Below are 24636 nucleotides of genomic sequence, written 5' to 3'. Positions count from 1 at the left end.
AAAAGAAACATTGTATTCAGTATTGTCTAACTTCTGTGAAAAATCAAAACATATACTAAAATATTAATAGTAGTTCATCCAAAGAGGCAGTATTATGGGTGTCTTGGTGGTTTGGGATAGGGGGAGTTATTATTGTGTTGTTGTTGTTGTTGTTGTTGTTATTTTTTTCAAACCTTTGTTATGTGTCTACATGGATGACAGGTGTGTACACATGTGAGTGCAAGTGCCCATGTCAGATCCCCTAAAGCTGGAATTACAAATAGCTGTGCGCTACAGGATGTGGTTTCTTGAAACTGAACTTGGGGCCTCTGTTACTCATTCATTCATTCATTCATCCATCCATCCATTCATCCACCACTCATTTTGGAATGCTAGAAATCAAACCCAGAGCTCTTCACCTATAATATAAGTGCTTTGCCACTGAGTTAGATCACAGCCCATGGATTTTAAAAAAAATTCCCCAAGCTGGACATGGTTGTCTATGGCTATAGTCCCAGAATTTGGGAGATAGAAACAGGAGGGTCAGGAGTTCAGGGTCATCTTTCCCTACACAGAGAGTTTGGCACTGTTAAGAACCCAGTCTATCAAAGCCAACAAATAAACAATACCTTCTTTTTTGTCAAATTTGCAAGAAAATTGCCTTAATTGTAAAAGAAAAAGTCTCAAGTGAAAAAAAAAAATAATAATAAACATGTTTGGGACTATTCCACTGAAGTCTACTGGCCAAAAGAGCTTTCAACTAAAGCAGAGGCTGGGACTTTCCTCCTCATAGACACAACACACGAAGAAGATGAATAATACAAAAAGTCAGATAGATGTCAAAGTCTATGAGAACAAAATGCAGCTAAACAGCAAATCAGGCAGTTAAAACTAACGCTTTATTAAGAATAAAGTCAATTTCGATTACTATGAGTGCTTTCAGATTCCAAGCTAGAATTCCAGTATATATTTTCAAAGCAGTGTATTTTATAAGTTGTCACAATTCTGATGGCTTTTAAAACCAACTAAATCCACAGGAGCACCTTAGGTATTTGTGAAGGCAAATGGTACCCTGGAGTTGCATTATTAAGACCCAACCAAGTTCAAAAAAAGCAGCTTGTTACATGGGCAGTCATAGAAGAGTATCTACACGCTTTTTCTCTTGGGTTGCAGTTTGTCAAAACTGCAATGGTTTTTACAGTTTTCAGAGATTAAATACTTGGATCACTTACTGAATTCTAAGTTGTCTTTATCAGTATTAGGTTTTTCTCTAGTAATTCAGTGAGCGCGTTAATTATGTAACATACTTCTTGGCTTCCATGTACAACCGTAAACGTCTAGATTTGGAGAATTTAACAATAATTATCTTTTATATGAGTACACTAGTTTGGAAATCCACCCCATCTCATTTCTTACTTTGAGAGGGAGAAAACAAACAACAAAAACAAAATGTGAAAAAGAGGCTCAGTCAATTGGTTTGACACTACTGAAAGAAAAAAACGATAGGAAGTATGTGTACTTGAAACGCTCCTGGTTTCATTTTAAAACCACTGAAAGCCGACCTTGTGCTACTTAACATTTTATTAAAACAGTTTGCTAACTAGATACCAAGCTTTGGGGCAATCAAGGTCTTGTTTTACTATCCCCGAAGTTCACAGCCTAAGAAACACTTGTGCGATCAGCACATATGGGAAACTGAGTTCCCCGCATTAGTATTTAAGTCTGCTAAAACCCCAGGAAGGCCTGCTGCTCAGAGCAACCTGGGAAAGCAGATGTGGACGTGCATTCCCTGAGGGCACCTGCCTGAGCGTCTGCATCAGGACTTTAAACTCTTCCCTACTTCGCTGGCTATCAGCCGGGTAGGACCGGTTCTTTCCAGCTCCAGCTCCTTGCAACCCTGAGCCACACCCGTCCTCCCAGCCCACCGCTAGGTCCGAACCACCGCAACTTCCAAACCCGGAAGTTACACGTGGCGGTGCTTTTGCGCAACTTCCGGCGGGTCTTCCTTGGGAAATCGACTGGGAAGTGCCGAGGATCGCCATCTGTTTCTGCCTGCGCTCCATCCCCTCCGCGCCCCGGAGCTCCAGAACCCGGTCTGATCATGAGCGTGTTGAGCGGCCTGGCCTCCGAGCCGCGCACCCCGCTGTCCAGCAAGGCCAGGATGAAAAGGCTCCCGAGGAAGAGCCAGAACGAGAAGTACCGGCTGAAGTACCTGCGGCTGCGCAGAGCAGCTAAGGCCACGGTGTTTGTGAGTCTGGGTTTGGGTGGGGACTGTCTTCCCCACCTCAACTCTCTCAGAGAAAGAATATCCGTCCAGTGTTAGTTGCCTCGCTTGGGAATATTAGTTCCATATCCTTGCATAAGTTATTCCTCTAGTCCTGTCAACTCCTCTATAAATGAGGACTGAAGAGTGCTCCGCCAGCAAACTTTAGTCATTACCTTCTTGCTACTTTTCGTTTCGAGCCTAAGGAGTGTCTTTTAAGGCGAGCACACTGAAATGAAGCCCAGAGGGATGACGTGCCCTAACTCCAACTTGGATACCCTGATTCCAGTTTATTATTTACTCTACACAGCCTGTTTCCTAAGTACACCCAACCCTAACGCCATGGCTGCCGCTTTCGTAAACAGGCACCTAAATCTTTCAAAATTGTCCTGGTTGTAGCTCCCTTTGACGAGGCTTCTAGGTGTTTCTGCCTTCCCTCCATCCGAAACTGAAAGTGGAACTCAACATCAGGAAACAGGCTACCTCCTCCTGCTGAGGTGTATAGACACTTCCTGCTTTAATTGTAGGGATTTAGGATTTGATGAGTAAACTTCTTTACCAGCCAAGAAGTATTAGGGTCTAATAAATCTGATAACAGTCTAATAAATAGACTATTCTAGCTTAGCCAGTCACCTCAGTGCTTGCTTGGTAATAGGTATACGGTCCATATACCCTCACATCTGAACCTGCAGTTTAACACTTCTTTCTACAAGGTCTTTGTAGACGTATCGGGAAAAGTTTTGACTTTCAATTTGTTGTTGCTAAAACATTTAACGCTTGTATATGTGTCGAGGGAAATATGAGTAAATCAGGAAGTCAACACCTTATACTCACTGTTCTCTCTTGTCACATGATGTCAGAGCCTGCCTAATGCTTACAAGTCGACATTTAAAGATAGTGTTGGTTTCGTTAAGTATACAAAGATCTTATGAAACCAAAGGGTCTCCGTGTACTTAAACCAACTGATGCCTTGAACACCAATTTGAGGCTCCACCTGTGAAACACCCAAATAGGCATTTCCTTCAAAACTGGTTTCAAGACAGACTGAGCCATCAGTAAAGAATGATGGTACTTGGGTATATGCAAATAGATGATTAATTAAGAATTTTACATGCAAAACTTTTCATCCTTTTCTCTTCTCTCCCCTCCCCTCCTCCCCTCCCCTCCCCTCCCCCTCCCTCCCTCCCTCCCTCTCTCTCTCTCTCTCTCTCTCTCTCTCTCTCTCTCTCTCTCTCTCTCCCTGTAATTGTTCTGTAAGATACAGTGGGTCAGATTGTCTTTGCAAGGTCAAAGCTGTAAGCATAGAGAGTCTTTAGAATTCTGTAGTGGAGAACAAAAAAGAATTTTGTAGGGGGTCTAAATTAAGTCCAAGTCCTATATCCTTTCTCTGCCAAAGGCCACACTAATTGGAGTGGCCACACCCATTGATTTGCCCAAAGAGTGCAAGCCCTGGTGTACCATCTTGTTCTGGCATGAGCATTAAGAATGTCCCTCTTCATCCAAAGGTGTCCATGCAATTACCCTCCCTGTAATAGAACCCAAACACTTGGCCCTGCAGATTTTTTTTTAAAAGAAGTTTCTTTCTTTTTATTCTTATTACTGTGTGTGTGCCGCCGAGCACGCATAGAAGTTATCAGGTAACTGTCATTCATTCCTCTCCTTCCACTGTGGGTTCTGGGGCTCCGATTCGGTGCCTTTCCCCGCTGAGCCAGCTGTACAGACTCTGTATTTATTAACAGCATGCGCAGAGTAGAACCACACTTCTCTTACACACTGCAGCACAGAGGGCTCTTTCAATCTGAGATATAGATCTTGTCACCAGAAAGGAGCCTCAAGTTTTAAGTTCATTTTATGTGATTATAGTCCTTTTTTTTTTTTTCTTCCTTAAAGGAAAATGCTTCCATCTGTGATGAAATTGCTCGTCTTGAGGAAAAATTTCTTAAAGCAAAGGAAGAAAGAAGGTGAGCCAGCTTCATTTTGCTGTTGCTGTGATTATCATTGTCATCATTATTACTGGTGCTGTGGATTGATATTATTATGGTGGCTGATTTTTTTTTTCCCTCTCCTCTGGATTCCTGCACATCGCAAAGCCCCTTGACCACTTGAGGCAATACAGAGGAATTCTAAACCTGTGTGCTATATCCCACCCAAATAACTTCCCAATTATGAAAACCAAGGGATGATTTAAAAAAAAAAAAAAAACCACTGTTTCTCATTCTACTAATATTGGCTTTGTTTTTCCCTATGCAAATTACAGTGGGTATATGGATACCTCTGATTCTATTCGTATGAATATTCTCCAGACACCTCAGGCCTTCCACCCTAAAGGTAGAAGATCCCTGCAGGGACAAGAGAAGTTCCAGCCAATATCTTGATTTCTTCAAGTATTGATTATCCTGCAGGGCTTCATGGCCTCTGTCTCCAATAAGAGCCTTATTGTGTGATAATCTTTGTATTTAGTCTGTAATTCCCACTGCTTAAGCGAAACGTTGAATTGAGAGAAAAGCCAGAGTTCATGCCTGTCCTCCCATCCCTCTCCACCTCAGATACTTGCTGAAGAAGCTCCTCCAGATACATGCTCTAACTGAAGGGGAGCCACAGGCCGCTGCTCCTTCCCACAGCTCCAGTTTGCCCCTGCCTTATGGTGTCACCAGCTCTGTGGGAACTATGCAGGGAGCCGGGCCCAGCACTGGGGCCGAGGAACCATTTGCGAAGAAATCCAAGAAGGAGAAGAAAGAAAAGGGCAAGGAGAACAGCAAACTGGAAGGTATTTTAAGAAGATAGTGTAGCAGTGGCCTCGGAGGCTCTACTGATAGCAAAGGCCTGGTAGAACTAACTGGTTCTGACTGAGTAACAAGTAGCCGCTTGTGTTTCATAGCACCCCCTGAAGTCCCTTGAGAAGCAAGTGTCTCATTGGAGCTGCTTTGGAGAGATTCTGATTAGACGTGACAGATGAGGATAAGCAGGCTTGAGGCCTCTGCCCCTCGTTTTGTGCCCCTGCTCTCTGGACTGTATTCACTGCAGGCTTTCCTAGGGGCAGGGAAATGAGCAAGCCAGCCTTCTCAACACGCTGCTAGCTCAGCTGCTTCTACAGTTGAAGAGAACTTAAAAGTTCTTAAGATATGTAAGCAGCATATTAAACTGGTTTGTAGGCAAGTTAGATACTTGGGCTTTGGGGGAAAGGCCCAGATGGCTATTTCGTGAATACAGATGATACCTCACCTACAGCCAGATGTTCAACTTAGAGATTTTCTCACCTTTACAATGTTATAAAAAGCAGGGTGCAGCCAGGCGTGGTGGTGCACGCCTTTAATCCAAGCACTCGGGAGGCAGAGGCAGGCAGATTTCTGAGTTTGAGGCCAGCCTGGTCTACAAAGTGAGTTCCAGAACAGCCAGGGCTACACAGAGAAACCCTGTCTTGAAAAACCAAAAAAGAAAAAAAGAAAAGCAGGGTGCATTCAATAAAAATCGGACTTTTGGTTTTGTTCTTATCTTAGAACAGTGATACGCAGTGTAATATCAGTAATATTAGCTAATGGTGTGAAGCCATAGCTCCCACACAGACCCACATTTGTAGTGATACTTGACACTCCACAGTGTACTCAGTTGCCTGATGTTTGTTAAGTTAGGTATATCACACGCATTAACATACTGTATTTTCGACTTACCTTGGGCTTATGGAATAAAATCCCATCACAAAGAGCATCCATATCAATCAAGATTGGCTTTCTACCTTTATCATTCATGTGTAAATTTCCCTACCCCTTGGCACTGGAAGAGACCTAAGTGGGTGACCCCAGATTTTCGTTTCAGTTCTGAAGAAAACATCCAAGAAAAAGAAAATGGAGGGAGGTGCTCGAAAACTGGTTCGACCCATTGCCCTGGATCCTTCAGGACAGCCTGTGTTCCCCATCGGACTAGGGGGTCTGACAGTATACAGTCTGGGGGAGGTGAGTGAGACCAGCATATGGCCAGGCTAATGAGAACCATGAGAGTGGGGTTGAGCCTTTCCCTGTTCCCACTGGCAGCACCCCTTTGTTGATCCATACTGACCCCAGAAAATCTCTAGTCCCTTCCAAACCAGGTCAGTTTTCTCTTCTCACAGCCATCACCTTCTATGTTTGTTGTATCACTCTTTGTCAGCCCCAAAGTTCCTCTAAAGGCTACCATAGTAAACTGGGCTCTAAAGCCTTAAGTTCCAGATTAAGGAATCTTTTATAGATCATCACCAACCGACCTGGCTTCCATGATGAGAATGCCATCTATCCTGTGGGCTACTGCAGTACCCGAGTGTATGCTAGCATGAAGTGCCCAGACCAGAAGTGTCTGTATACCTGTCAGATCAAGGACGGCGGTGTACAGCCTCAGGTACTCACTGCATTATGATTCTTATTTTCCTTTCTTGGTTCTGTTTTTTCTTGCTGTTTGGAGAACCTCCTTGACCCCTGGCTTTTTAGCTATGTGGCTAATTCTGACATACTTTAAGATACTCTGCTCACCATTTATACAACACAGAGATGCAGGAAAACTGGCTAGCCTGTCACACCTGTACTTTTCTGTGTGTTTGACCTGGGGTACGAATCTGTGTTTAATTCTCTAGGTGTTGTCTTCTCCTTAAACCATAGTATTTCTATGACACACAATGTAACGGTGAAGCTTAGGGTATGTGCGAGTTCATACAGGAAAGATTATTTGGTATATTGTTGCTTCACATTAAGATACAAGGACCCTCAGGCAAAAACAGCAATCTCAGGCTTGCTTGGCTCACTTTCTGAAAAAGCGCCCAATCAAGAAATCTGAGCTGAAAGCAGAGTAAGGACCCTTGAGTAGGAGGAGGAGCTACACTGCCTATGTGGGATAGTGCATCTCTGTTGGAGCTCTGGCAGGCAGAGCTGGTCGACATCATCTCAGTCACACAGCAGTGCCCCACAGAAAGTACACGGATAGGAAAACTTAGCATTGTGCAGTGTACCATGTCTTAACATCTGTAAGTTCAGTTTATTAGCAGTCAGGGTCTCAGTAGAATTTTAATGAAAATTCACAACATGATTCTTAATTTCTTCTTAGGGACAAAAGAAAAAAAAAACCCTAAAATACTACTACTACTAATAATAATGTTCTTAGGTCACCAAACGAGATTCTATTCTTACGTATTAATATGATTTGTGATAAAAATGCAGCTTGAATTTTTCCCTACATGGAGTAACTTTAGTTTATTAATATCTAGTATTGACAAAGATAAAGAAAAACAAATACATAAGTACTCTTTTGTTTCCCAGAGAAATAGAGGATAGCATAGAGCAGTGTATCTCATTTCTTTAAAGTACCATTTGTATTTACTTAGGGATATAAGCGGAAAGAAAGGTATGGAGCAAAATTCAGGGCTGACCATGGCCAAAGTCAGAGATGTGGAGAACCAGACGTCCTGGGATTGTGTCCTTGCATTTGGCTTTTGCAGCATTATAAGGAGCGCCTGCGCCCGTCTCCTAGCAGGCTGTGCTGCAGTTCAGCTCTGGACACTGGGGATGTTTATAGGCATCATGTGGCTCTTCTCCTCCCTTGCAAATTGACCTAATTGTTCCTCTGTCACTTCAGTTTGAAATTGTTCCTGAAGATGACCCCCAGAATACCATCGTCGGCTCCTCTGCAGATGCCTGTTATGAAGAACTGCTCAGGGCCATCAGTGCCACAACGTAAGTTGGCCACCAGCTTGAGAACACACTAAAAGGATTGGTACAGTTGAGACCTTTTCCCTCAGTGCCTGGAGATCTGCTTTATAGAAACCTAAGTAAGCTATATCCTTCAGACTCCTTAGTAACTAGCCTCCCAGTATAGTAGGAATGCTTAAAGGTAACATCCGCTCATGTCTTAAGCCTGTCTTCATCTCCTAAGCTGTCAAGTTAAAGCTCTCTCTCTTTTGCAGAGGGAAACTGATGCCCAACCCACTTTCATGCGGTGCCGACTTCTTTGGGTTTTCTCATCCAACCATCCACAACCTGATTCAGAGTTGTCCAGAAGCTCAAAACTGTGTCAAGTAAGTGTGAGCAAGCCTGTTTCATTGGTAGGTACCCACTTGCCAACTAACGAGTGCCCAAAACTGGCAGCTACTGCTTGTTGGCATATGCATTTCTGTGTCAACGGTATGCTTGCTTCTTAACCAGTGTGTTGCAACATTGACCCACTTACTCATCTAGACAGGTGAGTAGGAGCCAGTTACCTGGTGTGCTTTAAGTAGGGTGATTGCTCCTTACCCATAATGCTTGAGATGAGAAGTGTTTCAGATGCGGTTTACTAGTTATGGGTTTCTAAATACTTTATATGGTGAACCAGGCATGGTGGTGCCTACCTTAAATTCCCACTCAGGGAGCAGAGGCAGGTGGATCTCTGAATTCAGAGCCAGCCTGGTCTTCAGATAAGAGTTACAAGAAATCCAGATGTACACATTACATATATACCCTGGACATAGTAGTTTAGTGCACTTCATTTTAACTGTGACCATCCTGTGAGGTATACAATTACACATCTATAGCTTTTCATAATTGCTAAGGATGTTTTGGAGTATTTTGAATTCTCAGGTTAAGGCTGCTCAACTTACACCATTTTCTGTGTGTACTCAGGAACACTGTTGTCTGTCACCAGAGGCTTGCCTGTTCAAGTTTGCTTGGGTTGTTTTTCTTAGCTGGTGTTTCTTGTGTATATAGCAGAGAAGACCTAATTAAAAAGAATAATAACCTGATCCCTTTGATAGAAAGGGTTATTTATTATGGACTAACAAACAGCTGTCAAGAATGATGCCCCTTGGTTCACAGTTACCAGTGGGTGAAATTTGATGCGTGCAAACCCAGGAAGGGGCAGCTCTCTCAGGAACTGCCAGAGAATGATGCAACTATGAGCCTTGAAGCCTTCCAGACACAGACGTTTGATGATGACCATGATGATTCCATTCTGCCAGGTATCTTTGCCTTTCTGGTTTGAAAACTGACCATCTTTAGCCTTCTGTATCCTCATCACACGTTGCTAGGTAGTAACTGAGCCAGCCATAGACTGGAGTAAGGGAGATCTGAAGCCAGCCTGGGGCTCCCATGTTACAGAACATGCTGCGAAACTTCAGTGCCTCCTTCTATAGCTTAAGTGACACTGCATGGAAACGGGGAGGGTTTGACTTGAGGTGAAGTCAAAGATCAGTGGTGGCTTTGGCCCTACCTGTGATGTCTGGATTATTTCTCATAAATGGAAAGTGATCAGGGGCTCAAGGAATATTAGGGTCTTGCAGGATGTGTGTGTGTGACAAATCACCAGAGTTATTCTTTTTTTTTTTTTTTTTTTTAAAGTAAATAGCTGTTTGCTTATTTTACCAACTAAGGGCAAAATAGGGTTGGCTTTTACAAGTGTAAGGAATTAGAGGCTGTGTATGCATCCCAGCAAAATAGGCCTGAGATTCCCAGACAATGGTTCCATTAAAGAATTCTCTTTTTCCAGGCTCCCTGGACCTCCCTGAGCTTCAGCATGAAGCCTTTGTGTCATCTTACCAGCCAGAGTTCCTGACACACGAACCCTTGGTTGACACTGACCTGCAGCACCTGAAATCTCCATCCCAGTGTAGCCCAATTCAGTCTTCAGATTGAACAGGAAAGGGGTGGAGCCCCCTGCCTTCTCCTCATTATGAGTTTTAAACGAAAACTCACTCTGTGGAAGGAGGCAGCATCTGAGAAACAGGGAAGATACACGTTTCATTGTGGGTGTTCCCAGGGTAAACCTCAGTTGCTTGTACTTTCAGTAATAAATATATCCTGGCAGTTTCGGTTATTTGTTTCTTCTTGTAGTCGGGATATGATCATTTTTGTTTAGCTCTCCCTGAGATGAACTTAAGTCTTTATAAAGGCACTTAGTCTGTTCGGCTGCTATAACAAAATACAATAAGCCAGGTAGCTTATAGACAGTGAATTTATCTTTCAAGAGTTTGGGGGCCCAGGAAGTCAAAGTCCAAGATGTCTGGTGATGGCTTGCCCCCTGGTTCTTAGATTGCTGTCTTGCTATGACGGCATAATGGGAGGGAGTTCTTGGATCCCTTTTATAAGGAAACTAATTCTATGCAGAGTCATTCTGACCTACTCTCCTCCCGAGGCTATAACTATAACATCACAGAGGGTTTAGGATTAACAAGTTGAGTCCGTGGCAGCTGCTGATTCATGACATACACAGATGCTGAAAATTCAGTATACTTGATTCTGACCCTAGTTAGGAATATCAGATCACCAGCCCCTGCTTTTTATATAATAAAAGGAGCATGCTCTAGTAAACTGATACAAAACCACAACCGGTTTGGAGCACCATTCTCCTGTGTTCTCTCCTCTTCCAGTCCGGTAGATGTGCTGCTGTAAACAGCCGAGTAATGTGGTGCACTGATGTACAATCCAGTGGATTATCTCAGGTTCACAACTTTTGAACTGCAAACCTTAATGCACTGACTGCCTACATTTATGAAGTTGCTGAGTGCAGTAACCCATGCCTTTAATCTGAGTACTTTGGAGGTAGAGGGAGCTGAATTCAAGGCCATCCTGGTCCACATAGTGAGTTCCAAGACAATCAGAGCTATATAGTCTCAGAAAAAAATTGAAAACAAACAAAAAAACTAAGGAGTCAATCAACACCTACATCTTTTTAAAGTAAAATAATTAGAGAAAGTTCACATCCTACTAAAATACATCAAACTGGAAACGCTGCTTTCAAGTATAGGATGTATATTATTTACATATGCTATAGGAAACAAAACAAGCCGGGCCAATGTTCAGCAGGGCACTGTTTCTCCTTCAGTTAAAACTCTCTCCATTTAGAGAAGTGCACAATCCCCACACAATGTTTTAAACTATTCAACTACTAAAAGTTTGGCTCATCCACGACTTCATTAACACATGTACTAATGTGGCAGAGTATATGCTGTATGTACCAGTTATTGGATGTGGTGCGCTGATGTACAATCCAGAAGATTTATCACTTGTGAGTTGTTAAGGACCTTGGGCTTGGGGTTCTTCACTACTTGGTCATCGTGACTAACACGGGTTGGCAGGACAGGCAGGTAGATTTTACTTTTTCTCAGGAGCTGGTGGTTCCTAGGTTTGTGTTCTCAGGGGGCCAGATGCAGAGAGAGCATTAGAAGATAAATGCAGGCTAGAACACCTCAGAGGTCAAAGGCCTCTGCAGAATGTATAGGTTTTGGTGTTTTCTTTGTGTTTAACCAGGTAAACTCCTGACACATCTCTCTTGCTGTTTCTAATGGCTCCAGAGCCCCCAGAGAATGGTGGGAAGTCCTCATTGCTTCAGTTCCCACTTTCTCACATCAAAGAACAAAAGAGCTGTGCACAGGTGACAGTTACACTCCTCTCCCATGCTTCAAGGGCACAGTGTAAGGCAAATGGATGCATCGCTAATTTTTTTTTTTTCTTCTTTGTGGGGCAGGAAGGATCAAGACTGTGTTTCTCTAGGTAACTTGCTATCCTAGAGCTCATTCTGTAGAACAGCTCACCTCTGCCCTCCTGAGTGCTGGGATTAGTGTATGCTACCGTGCTGGACTTATTTCCAGTTTCTAAGAGGTGCACTTTTCACAGCTAGCAGCTGTCTTTAACCAAATGGTAAACTACAAAATCACCTGTAGGTCTATAAGCATGTTCTGTAACTTTCAGCCTAACTTCTTCCTTCCGTGGGAATTAGGCTTAGGCTTAGTTGAACTTTTACCTCAGGGACCTAAGACTTACATTTAAAGAGCTATTTGCCCCAAGCACATCTACTTCCGCGTGTCCCTGTGCCTGTGATTTCCCCACCCTCTGCCTGAGAACCTGCAGTGGGCCCTCTTTCTTCCTTAAGGCCACTCCTTAGCACATGGCAATATGCACAGATTCCCTTTAGAGTATGAGTTAGGCTGACAACAGCTTTGGAGAGCCTAGTGATAAAAACACATGATCTGTCAGAGGCGACCTGAAAGGCCTGTCATGGGGTAGTAAGGTTTGACAAGAGCATTGTTTTACAGAAGGAAACACATGGAAACTTGCATAGCCGTTTTCAGGGGGTTGTAAAGAACACACAAAGCACCAGCCTCCACAGCCTTTAAAGTCCCTTGCTGGTCCGAGAGTCCACAGTCCGAGAGTAGTGAAGAAGGGCACGAATAGGGCATATTACTCCCACTAATACCAAGGAAGTGAATGCTAGTAAGGCCCAGTGATATAGTTGAGAATTAGACCAGCACAGAGGCTTAGGTTAACTAGAGGACAGAGATGAGCATTTCAAGTATCTGCTAGCCTGTGCTTATGTCAGAATACTGGAGGGGCCATATGCTAGCTGGGAGCTATTCAATGAGGGGTTTATCCCATTGCCCTAAAAACAGCAGTCATCTTTTAAAGTCCTGCATACCCAAACTAAAGGATTTGCCCTTGTATAGAAGAGCGAGCACTACTCCAAATGTCCTTAGATACCCCTGTGTGAAATTTGAGCAATGAAGGGAGGAGCTGGCAACATACTGCTGGTGTGGTAAACAGCACATTGCTTATATTCACAAGGCCATGTGGTCCAGGCATAGCGAACAGCAACCACTGTGCCAAGACAAGCATTGAGATCCAAAATCAGAGTCTGGGTGGAGAAAGTGTTAACAGGAGCTGGAAGCCATTTGCAATGACGGTCACTACAACAGGAGATCTAATAAGAGAAAAACAGAAAGGCCAGGCAAGTTAGATGGTACCAAAAAACTGGGAACTCCTCTTCCAGATATACTATCAAGGGGAGAAAATAAGGCCATTCTGAGCCAAAGACCAGTTTCCTACAGTAATAAGAACCTGTACCAGACTGTGTCTGTTTGCAGAGCAAAAAGTTAATAATAGATGTTCATGTAAGCTACAGATAATAGCTTGGAAGAACACATGCCTAGTGTGTATAAGGTTCTAGGTTTGATCCCAGCACAAAAAAAGGAATTGTAATATTCAAGTAGTTAAATAATTAAAATCAATTAAATAAAATACTAACTTATTGAGGGAGACAAGGAAGAATAGTCAGGTATTCAGAGACTCCTGAGCATTTCTCTAGTGGTCCCTCCCTCCAGACAGCAAAGCCAGCACGAACACATGAGGTAGGAACCCAGCTGTGGCCCTCTAGCATTCCCAGAGGAGCTAGGTACTCAGAGGACACAAAGCAGCCACAGCCACTGAACCCTTAGGGTTAGAAAGCAAGCAATCCAGGACCCAAAGACTAAAGGGCCAGGTAAAAGACAGACCACCAGCTAACAAAGGGGAGAGCACAGTACATAGACCCTTCTTGACAGTCTCTAAGTTCACCTTAAACCTCTGTGGAAGGAACCAGAGGACAGACACTGACCAGGCATCTGGGGTGTATGGACACCTCAACCCTAAACTGCATGAAGACTGCCTGTCACTATTGTCACATCTGCTCCAGTGTCCTCTTTCTATACATTGTCTCCTAGTCTGGTGACCTCCGAGTTCCCAAAGACACTCCCATCTAGGAATGTCTCTACCTTCAACTATAAAAGATTCTAATTCATCTCTCTAATAAGTGGCCCCAGCTCCACACTAGTGAACCCTACTGGATAATGGCAGAAAGCAGACTTGCTACATTAACTCACACTAAGCTGGGAATCACCAAACTTAAGCTTTTCAAAGGAGATGCTAAACTCTTAAAACTTCCCAGTTTTAGCACAGTGCAAAAAAAGAGACAACCAAGGTTTAGGGGATTACTTTAGAGCAATGATATTTTTACAGATAAAAGTACGAATGAGGCCATTCTCTAAGCCAAGGTGGCTGCCCTGAGAAAGGATATAGAAAAGTAGTATGGTTTATTAGGGGCTAATAATAAATAAAATAATATTTTCCCTTCCTTGGTTGCACTATCAAACTGGTGTGCAAACAAATGATCAGTAGTTGTGCATTTGGCCCTCTGAGATGAGCTTACCACCACCCCAGCCAACCAGTATCATCACACCGCAGTGATGGAAAGAGCCTCTCAGTACCAAAAGGCTTTCCTCCTGCTATTCTCACCTCAAATGTTTTGTTATCTTGCATTTGCACCTGGATTTCCTGGTCATATGTGAGGTTGAGCAGGCCATTGGAAGCCAAGAGTTCTATCTTCTTAGGTAGTGGTCCTTGAAAGGTCAAATTTTTCTCACCATATGCCACAGCTCGAGCACCCAAGTGCAGACGATAGGCCACAGTCTGTTTGTCTCGAGGGTGGATACTACAGGATAAAAAAACAAGTGGATAGTGTCTTTGAGCTAGCAACCACATAAAGGAGAGCATTCAGAGCACTCAAGGATAAAATAAATAATTCTTCAAAGATGTACTTATTTTTATGTGTATGAAAGTTTTGCCCACATGTATGTCTGCAGCATATGCATATGTGGAGGCCAAGAGAGGGTATCAGATCTTCTGCAAGTAGAGTTACAGACAGGAGCCACCATGCATTCTAAGGACCAAAATGAGGGCCTCTGGAAGAATGGCAAATGTTCCTAACCACTGAGGCATCTCTCCGGCCCCTAAAATCTTCTAGTTAGTTAGTTAGTTAGTTAGTTAGTTAGTTAGTTAGTTAGTTAGTTAAAGGAGAAGGAGAAAGGGGAGGAAAGAATTTCTGGGTATGGTGGCACATGCCTGTAATCACAGCAATTATGAGGCAGAGGCAGAAAGATCACAAGTTCAAGGCCAGTCTGGTCAACACAGTGGGATTCTGTCTCAAAATGCTAAAGGAAAAAGAGGGGAGTGGGAGGCAAAGAAGGAAAGAGGAAGACCGAGAAACAGAAGAGGAAACAAAGGATAAAAGTTGGCTGAAATCAATGATCAGTGGCTAGTGACCTTAAGAACAAGTGCTAACCAGACATGAAGCGCTGGCCTTCAGTGGGTTTAGAACTTTACAGCAACACAGCACAGGGCTAGATGGAAAAGGAGCAAGAAGGATGGAGTAGAAGGGAGTGGACTGGACTGTTAGGCATACTGTGTGCCAGTCTTCTCTACTGGGATGTTCTTCATTTGGGTCTGTCTGCCTTTTACTTGTTCAATAAATATTACCAAGTTTCTTCTATATAATCTAAAGGAATTGTATGAGGCTCCATTTCACATGTGAAGTCTTGTATCCTACAGCAGTATTCATTGGTAACAAAAATGCTACCCTTCCTGAGTCTGTGTGAGAATCCCATGGCCTACTCTCACTGAAGGTGCTTATATTCATGATTTAGTTTAATGATGCAGTGTAAGTGAGTGACTTGTGCGGTGTGCTGACTAGTTTTATGTTGTCTTGACACAGCTTAAGTCATTTTAGAAAAGAGAACCTCAGTTGAGAAAATGCTCCTACCAGATTGGCCTGTAGAAAAGCCAGTAATGAATTTTCTTGTTTGGTGATTCATGTGGGCAGAGCCACCCATGGGCTGGTAGTCCTGGGTTCTATAAGAAAGCAGGCTAAGCAAGCCATGGGGAGCAAGCCAGTAAGCAGCAAGTTTCTACATAGCCTCTGCATTAGCTTCTGCCACTAGGTTCCTGTCCTGCCCAAGTTTCTGCCCTAACTCCATTTGATGATGGAATTGTGATGTAGAACTGTATGTAGGGGCTAGAGAGATAGCTCAGCCATAAAGGCTAGGCTCACAACCAAAAATATAAGAACTGTACACGGAAATAAAACCTTTCTTATCCAAGTAGCCTTTGGTCACGGTCTTTTGCATAGAAACCTTCACTAATATATGTAACTTCTGGGTGACAGCACTTACTTGCCCATATAAGACTTAGAAGTTATGATGGAAAAAAGATAAACTTGGAGACTCATTTTTTAGTGATGGTACTAGGGCTTGAACTCAGAGCTAAGGAGCTACATCCCAACTGTTTGGAGACGTTTGCTGTGAATCTGTGAGCAACGTGTCTATTGACCTACTTTAACGGAGCGTAAGCATGACTGGCTTTGTTGCATCAAACACTAAGGTAGGTGCAGAGGGGGATTTGTTTGGTTAACTAGTCAGGGTTTCTGAGAGGAGGGATGGGGGGGTGGAGGATTTATGCTTTGCTTTGTGTTTACTGCAGCCCATTCCAGCATAGATGACATCTAAGCTCCAACCCATAGTCTAATGCATCCCATTACAAGCGAACATCGTAGGGAAAGACTCCAGGCAAGAACATTCGCAGGCAACCTAAAGCTGAAGAGGCGACCATACCTTCCAAAGGGTGAGTCTCTATCACAGAGGTCAATAGCGACAGCCATAAAAGTATTAGGCATCTTCGGGTTGGGGACATGGCCAAAGTCTGCAGTTTGATGCCAACGGATCTCTGGAAATCCATAATCCGATGAGTTCTTTAACATGTATGAAGACAGCTAAAAATAAATAAAAACAGAGGAGGAAGAGGAGGAGGAAGGAAGGGAGGAACATGCTATCATTTTTTATTGCTTTGGACCCCTGGATGCCTCTCATTGACACTTTGCTTCTGCTCCACTGTTTTGTCCAAACATTTATTCAAGTATTTCCTGAGCATTTCACATTGTTCAGGGTCGTGTCCAACAACCACATGGTCTTTTACAATGTACTCAGTCCAGGCCGGCCCTGTGCTTTGCTGATCAACTGAATGTGGCCGGATTTTTATGCAGCTTCTGGGTCTTTTCCCAGAGACCACTGCTTGTGGCTTCATGCTCTTGAAACCATGTATTGGCCATGAGAGGACAAAAATGTCCAGCTACTCTGTTGGAGAAATTGTAAAGAGAGGAAACCTTGGATAGCTTATGGAGACAGCTAGAAATACCAGCTAAGGGGCCAGTCATGTTAATTCTGGATCCTATAATTAAATTATGGCCACACAGCCAGGCAATGGTGGCACACGCCTTTAATCATAGGTCTTAGGAGGCAGAGGCAGTCAGACCTCTGAGAATGAGGCCAGCTTGGTCTACAGAGTGAGTTCTAAGATGGCCAAGGCTATACACAGAAACCCAGTCTCAAAAAGAACAAAACAAAAACTATGGTCACACAAGCAAGTCTTACAACACACAGGACACAGATGAGCTAGTCCGTGGACTATAAATAGATAATATTTTAAACTACTGATCCAGGGTAATTTGTTACAAAGCAATAAGGAACTGATAGATGGGTGTGCATCAGGGGGCTAGGCACTACAGGGAAGCAAAAAAGTCCACTTTGTATGTGGCAAGTCGCAAAAAGACTCATTTCTTCCCTCCTTATAGCCACACCTGTCGAATGTGACTGCAGTTCTTTGCTATTATCGACCCACTGATTCCAAGTTCAACCATGGGGCTTGCTTTGGCCTTTTTGGAAGCTGAGCTTAATATGTCTGTGCCTAGCCTGTGCTGGTTCTACTTGTGTCTTATATTTCTGTCAGCATCAACAGAGGAAGGTGACTGGGCTAGCCTACTGCTCTCTAGACAAGGATGAGAACTGTTATACCAGCTGGTTTTGAGTGTCAACTTGAGACAAGCTATCATCATCAGAGAGGAAGGAGCATCAGTTGAAGAAATGCCTCCATGAGATCCAGCTGTAAGGCATTTTCTCAACTAGTGACCAATGGAGGGCCCACCTCAGAGTCACTGATGCCTTTCCTTTGCTGGTGCTCCTGGCTTCTATAAGAAAAGCTGAGGAAGTCAGTAAGCAGCATCCCTCCATGGACTCCATATCAGTGCCTGTCCTGACTTCCTCCAATGATGGACAATGATCTGCAAGTGTACGCCAGATAAACCTTTACTTCTCCAACTTGCTTTTATTTATTTATTTATTTATTTATTTATTTATTGTCATGGTGTTTCATCACAGCAATAGCAACCCTAATTAGGACAGCTGTAGAACAGAACTGTCCATCTAACAAGCCCAGTTCTGCTTCATCTGGAGCTGAGCTCCAACTAAGCCCAAGAGGTATTTTAAGGAGCCCTGGCAGGCACAAACAAGATCACCCAAACTCCAGTTCCTCTGGTATGTGAACTATAACATAAAGATTATTCTGAACCATGGAATTTGGAAGTGTCAATGTAGCTGATACCAGTGCTTACAAAGCTGAAAAGCTCTGCTGGAGGGACAGATCTGAGCATAACAAAATAAATTTGTAACTACATAAAATGGTATGGATTGAAAGCTAAATTGGTGGTACAGCAATTTGAGTTTATATTTCAAATAGACAGTGATTACCGTTGTACAAAGGCATGCCTCATAATATATTTAGAAGTTTAAAAAAAAACACAGGCAAAAAAAAAAACATATGAGAAACTAACTATCCAAGGAGCCCTGCTTGGATGAAGAACTGTTTCTTTTGAGAAGCAGTTCTTGAAGAAGAACTGCTGTTTTGAGAGAGGGTGCAGTCTACCTGGGACAGGGGAGGTTATGAGGGAAATGCAAAGTTGGAAGGACAGCTGGCCAAGTGTATGAACCCTGTTGCTGTTTGATTCTGTGAATGATGGGAGCCACTGAGTATATGGTGGCTACCGAGCCCTGTGGCTCAGCGGAGAACTTTAAAATGGTCAGCCTTAAAGGAATCTCAGTTCAATGAGTGTCACTGAAACTGCTTGACATAGTAAAGGTAAATTGTAAAGACAGCATGGTGACTGGACAGAGAAACTGGCTGCCCATGAAGCATTGTGATGTTTGTTAGAATTAGAATTTGAGTACCCACAAAAGTGCATATTGAAGAATTGGTCCCCAGTCCATGGTGCTGGAAAGGAGGTAAAAGTATCTTTGAGAGATGGGGCCTACTAGGAGGAAGTTAAATCACTGGGAAGTTGATTTCAAAGTGAATATTAAACTGCCAGTCTCTTCCCCCAACCTCCAGGTACCATAAAGTGAACAGGCTTCTCTGACACATACCCCATAATGATGACAACAGGACCACCTAGATACAGACTGCAATCTGACCAAAACAAGCCGTTCTCCTGTTAAGTTGACTTGTCTCAGGAACTCATTACGGTGGCAAAAGGCTTAATATTTATAGAAATAGACAACATAGACATAGACATAGACATAGACATAGACATAGACATAGACATAGACATAGACATAGACATAGACATAGACATAGACATATGCAAGCACCCTAGTGGAGTAATAATGGGAACAGGATGCTCAGAAATTAAACAAACCAACAGGGCCAGACAAACACAGGACTCAAGAGAAAGCATTACGTGCATAGCTTAGAATCAATAACATTTGGATTAACTTTTGGGGATCTAGGGCAACTCACCAAAGACAACCAGAATGTACAGAAAATATTGTTCCAGAAAGAGCCTGTGAAGGATCAACAGCTAGGGTAGTATCAGTCAGTCCATTCAGTCATCCTCTCAACAAATGTTTACTTGACTCAGGCACCAACCTCACCAAGAAGATAGAATAGGGAAAAAAAATTGCAAATTTTTTACAAGATCACATTCCAGAGGAGAGACATGACTAATGAACAAAATAAGACAAAAGTGATAACTCACTTTACCATCAAGAAAATAATAGATATACTGAAAAATATATATTATATGTAATATGCATATTACATATATATTATAGAAAAGAGAGAGTTCTGGGGCTGAACAAAGACAACAACAAAGAGAGAGAGTAAGCTACGTGGCTATTGAAGCATGTTAGGAAGAATTTTAAGATGATACACTCTGACCTTTATATGACCCTTATATCCTTATATGATATTACATCCTTTGTGATGGGGACCTGAAGCTTGCTTCTCACTAACAGACTATGGTAATGGGATGTTACTCCTATGATTACATCCTGTAACACGGCAAAGAATGCCTTTGCAGATGTAATGTTGCTAACCAGTTGGCTTCAAGATCACCAAAAAGGAGGGAAGCTTGGTGAGCCTGACCAAGTCAGGGATGCCTTTCAGACAAGGTCTGGTGCCATGGAGTGGCCCTGCTGCCCTTCAGAAATCTGACTGCCATAAGTCCTATTGCAGCTTCAAGAAAATTAACTTTGCCAACAATGATGGGAGTTAAACAAGAACCCCAAGTCTCAGAGGAGACTCAAGCTCTGCCAGACACCATTTCTGTAACCACAAGCAGAGGCTGTAGCTAAGCCATCTGTGTCCCAGCTCACATCACACTCATGGGAATTGCGAGATAATAAATAAATATATGTTGGATGGTTTTAAGCTGCTAAATATAGTACTATGTAGCAATAGAAAATAAACACTTTGCAGGCAGGAAAAAAAGAATTAAAGAACTTAAAGTCAGAGTACGCCTAGTGTATGTAAGGAAAAAAAATTAGGCGGCCAGTATGAGTCAAATGGAATAGGTAGAGAGCATTGAGAAGTAAGGTCAGGAGGTGATGGGAGCAAAGCATACTTGGCCTTGTTAGCATCAGCTGCCACTCAAATGGGAGAGGGGGGACCCTGGAACCTTGACTGATACTCTGAGAATGTCCTAAAGAGTCAAGGTAGAAGCAAGGAGGGTTTGGAAGGCTCTGATAAGAGACACTAAGTCAATGGGAGTCTTGGCTAGTGAAGGAGCAGTGAGGGTAAGTGCTAGACTCTAGACAGTGAGCAGTAAGACTAACTACTTCATGCTGAAAGTTGATATGCCCCTTAGCCTGCAAAGAACAGAGGCTCCTGGAAGATTCTTGACCTAGTCAAAGTACTGAGAACAAATGGCTATTGAATGCCAAGCATAAATTCAATGACTGTATGAATCCCTCCAAAGGTCAGGGAGCATTGAGGAAGAAGCAGAGAAGAATGTAAAAGTCAAAGGAAGGGTATACCTTTAGAGGAATGGACCACTAACTTCTGATTCTAACACAGACAAAAAAAAAAAAAAGGCAAAAATTTTACAAGATCACATTCCAGAGGAGAGATATAGCCAATGAACAAAATAAACAAGAGAGAGCAAGCCATGTGGATACTGAAGCAGGTTAGGAAGAATTCTAAGATGATACACTCTATGTGTGTATCTAAGGATACATATACCCTTACATTATATGTGAGTTATACTGGAACTCACAACTCATTATGTCTGTGATTACCTGCATAAAAGCTGTAAAAGACTGGGCTTGTCAACAATATCATGAAAGTGGGAGGGGCTCATGGACTCCTACCCCCACCCCTGCTCCTCCACTGAGGATTTATATGTAGTTAACAGTTGATAAGGAGAGACATTTCCTCCAGTGATGTAGCTACTGGTAAGGTACCCAAGCTCCGATAAGCAAACCTGCACCCATGATACCGCATTGGGACATGGACAGACACACAAGTATACACTCACACACATACACACTCATACACACACATGACATGAAGAGGAGCTACCTGGAAAGAGAAGCAGGATTAGCAAGAGGGAGAGGGGACAAGAGAGAGTAATGGGGTGAATGTGACCAAATTGCTTATGTACATGAAGAAAATATCCTGATGAAACCTATCATTATATATAACTAGTATACCATAATAAAAGATCAAATGAAAAAAGAAGAAAAAAAAAACCTTACAACTACTGTGACACAGTATTTCCTGCTATTTCTTACTTTCTTAGTTTTTTGGTTCCTACGAGCACACTGTTCTTTGATTTAGACAGCACCTTCTTCCCAGTCCTAGTTCCAGCCAATGGAAGACATCCACCTACTTTCTGTCTCTCTTACAAACACGATCTAACAGTAAATCAGACCACAGTCTGGCCAGCATCCAAATTGTCGTTTGACACTCTTTCAAAACGTCTGACCCCATCAGGGAAGCTACACAGACTGTTCTATCCAGTCTTACTCATCCTGCTGCCCAGAAGAAAAAAAAAGCCTCATATCATCACATGGCCAGAAGAAACTTTAAAGATGTTTTCTGCTTCGTGAGTGACGAGTGTGACATTAGGAAAACAGAAAGCTGAAACAGTGACAAGCCACAGCCTTGACTATGGCACAGAATTAAAGGAACATTCCAGTTCTCTTGTTAAGATTCAGCATGCAAATCTGTCTTAACATAGGAAATGACAAACTGTGCTTCACACCAGAATCTCATAAAAACTAAAAGAATAAGGCTGAGGAGACAGCTCAGCCAATACAGGGCTTGCATGGAAAGTCTGATCACCAGAAATCACATCCCAGCACTGTGGAAACAGAGACCACATTCCAGGCTAATGAGTGACTTGATCTCAAAAAATGATGGATAGCACATGACCAACCATACCCAAAGTTGTCCTATGGTCTTCTACATATAAGTGCATGCACCTGCACCAACACACACACACACACACACAGAGAGAGAGAGAGAGAGAGAGAGAGAGAGAGAGAGAGATCTAATGAGTAATCCATCTTCTTTCAATGCAAGGACTGCAAGTGGAACCCGAGTCACCAGCAAGTGACATAATAGGAACGAACCAACAAAGTCACTAGAAACAGCCTAAAGTTCAACACAAAGACCCACTACAATCGACCCTCAAAGTCAAAAAGTCCTTTCCTCAAAATGGCAGTTGACTGAGAATTCCCTTAATTGTCCAGACGGCACTGCTGCACCCTGGCCACGTGGGGGCACCAGCATACTCCACACCCAAATGAAATGCTTGTGTTTTTTTCCTAATCTGAAGTACTGCGAAGAAGCTTGGTTCAACCTCCCATGGTGCTTCTTACAAATACGAAGACTAATGAAGATATGTAACTGCCAAACAAAAAAAACCCACAAAACTGGTCACATTCAAAAGATGTTACAAATACTAGTGAAGTTTTCAATCTGTTCCTCCAAGATCCCTTTTAAACCCGGCCTCCAGATCTTCCTTCCCTCATGCTTCCAGCCACCTGTCTATCAGTAACTCTTGAGTGCCCCACCAGCCATGGTCTCTTCCATGGGCTCCAGTCCTGAATTTCTAACTGTGATCTCACCGCTGCATTACTTCAAACACCATCTGTCATCTTTCCTAACAAGACAGCTCTCCCTGCAAATGTCCTGACTTCTTACAACAATAATAAATGCTAGCACCCAGCATGTTTTCACATAGATTAAGTCATGCAATACTTAAAATAAGAAAGATGTTTGTTCACAATTACACAGCTCAAAGAGTAGGAATCCCAGATGTGTAACTCCAGTCCCAGACCTTGTACCACACTATCTTGAGTTGTCATATTGGGTGTTTCCCTTTGAATCCACATACTTATATAAATACATATGGTAATATAAAAAGTAACTAGCATATTTTTGTTGGTGATAAAGTTAAGGCTAAAGGGTAAGAGGCTTCTGCAAACTGTCAAATTTAAAAGACCAGATGCCATGGTTATATGCATCCAAGTGCATATTTTTCATACGAACTACATAGTCACCTTCAAACAACAAGTACATGTAAAAAAAGAAAGTAAGTCATTAAGCCATGCTAGGTGGAAGAAAGTCAACAAAAACCCTTTCTGGGAAACAGGGCACAGTGGCCGGGGAGATGGGTCAGTACACATTTCCCACAAAAGCATTAAGACAAGTTCAGATCCACCCAACCTACATAAAGCCAGGATAGGTGGCACACATCAGTAATCCCAGCATTTCTGTAACAAAATGGGAAGCCCACACAAGAAAGTCCCCCAGAAACATGTAGACCCGCTTGCCTGGTGTTTGCAGTGGTAAGCAATGAAACCCTGTCTTAAACAAGGAGGAAGATGAGGACTGGGTGCCTGTCCTCTGACTTCTACATGCACACTGTGGTATATACACAAATGCACACCACGCAAACACACAGCATACAGACACAGACCACATAAATACACATATACACACACACACACCATACAAGCACATACCACACACACAAAATTACACATAAGCATACATCACACAAACACATATACACAGAAGCCTTCTTAAGGAGGAGTATGGTTAAAAAATTATATATATATATATATATATGAGGTACAAGAGACAGAGGGTAGTGAATAGAAAGTATCTGCAATGGTCACAGGGTAATACCTAAGCCATGACAGTGGCCATTCTACTGAAGGTTGGGCGTTTTTTTCCTAACACCTTAATTGTGTAATTTCCTATTCCATAAAAGACAAGAACTACCACTCAGCTAGAAAGTCTAAGCATTAGATATTTCATGAATTTAATTTTGAACTTGGCCCATGTATTTATTCCTTTTGTCTAAGGATGAACATACAATCCTTCTGACTAGCCTGTAACCAGATGCAGGGCTTCCTCTCCTGACAGTGTTCTTTCATATTGTGTTGTAAGCCATCATTGATGCTAACCAACTACATACTAGGAATACAAACCTGACCCCAAAAAAACATAGCCACCTATATGACTCACATGTAAACAAAACGAAAGCATAAGATATTACAAGATTATCTGAGGAAAGGGCACCTAACCCATACTGAATAATCACAAGTAGTTCCCTTAGATCCAAGCAAAGACCTAGGAAAGTGTAAGAAAGAAAAATTGTTTCAAACAAAGGACATATAAATATGGTCAATTCTGGAGGGT

At 42.7% G+C, this 24636-nt stretch overlaps 2 protein-coding genes across 2 annotated transcripts in view; one reads left to right on the top strand and one right to left on the bottom strand.

Annotated features, from left to right (window-relative positions):
• The first annotated feature begins 1912 nt into the window (after positions 1–1912).
• Tbrg1 (transforming growth factor beta regulated gene 1) lies at positions 1913–10043 on the top strand. Its single transcript, NM_025289.3, has 9 exons — positions 1913–2227; positions 4133–4203; positions 4789–5009; positions 6056–6192; positions 6464–6610; positions 7838–7935; positions 8166–8276; positions 9052–9194; positions 9722–10043. Exons 1-9 carry the CDS (start codon positions 2081–2083, stop codon positions 9865–9867), a joined length of 1221 nt encoding a protein of 406 aa, NP_079565.2. The 5' UTR covers positions 1913–2080; the 3' UTR covers positions 9868–10043.
• Positions 10044–10966: 923 nt separating this feature from the next.
• The window catches only part of Siae (sialic acid acetylesterase), a 34438-nt gene continuing 20768 nt past the window's right edge, over positions 10967–24636 (bottom strand). Inside the window, exons 8-10 of the mRNA NM_011734.4 lie at positions 16428–16585; positions 14278–14473; positions 10967–12928 (exon numbers count right to left, since the gene is read on the bottom strand). Coding sequence (NP_035864.2) covers positions 12701–12928; positions 14278–14473; positions 16428–16585 — 582 coding nt within the window. The 3' untranslated portion in view covers positions 10967–12700. The remainder of the gene's footprint in view (positions 12929–14277; positions 14474–16427; positions 16586–24636) is intronic.

The sequence above is a fragment of the Mus musculus genome, chromosome 9 (assembly GCF_000001635.26).
Source record: "Mus musculus strain C57BL/6J chromosome 9, GRCm38.p6 C57BL/6J".
Classification (NCBI taxonomy): domain Eukaryota; kingdom Metazoa; phylum Chordata; class Mammalia; order Rodentia; family Muridae; genus Mus; species Mus musculus.
The sequence above is the reverse complement of the archived record's forward strand: the minus strand, read 5'-3'. Positions and strand labels throughout refer to the sequence as shown.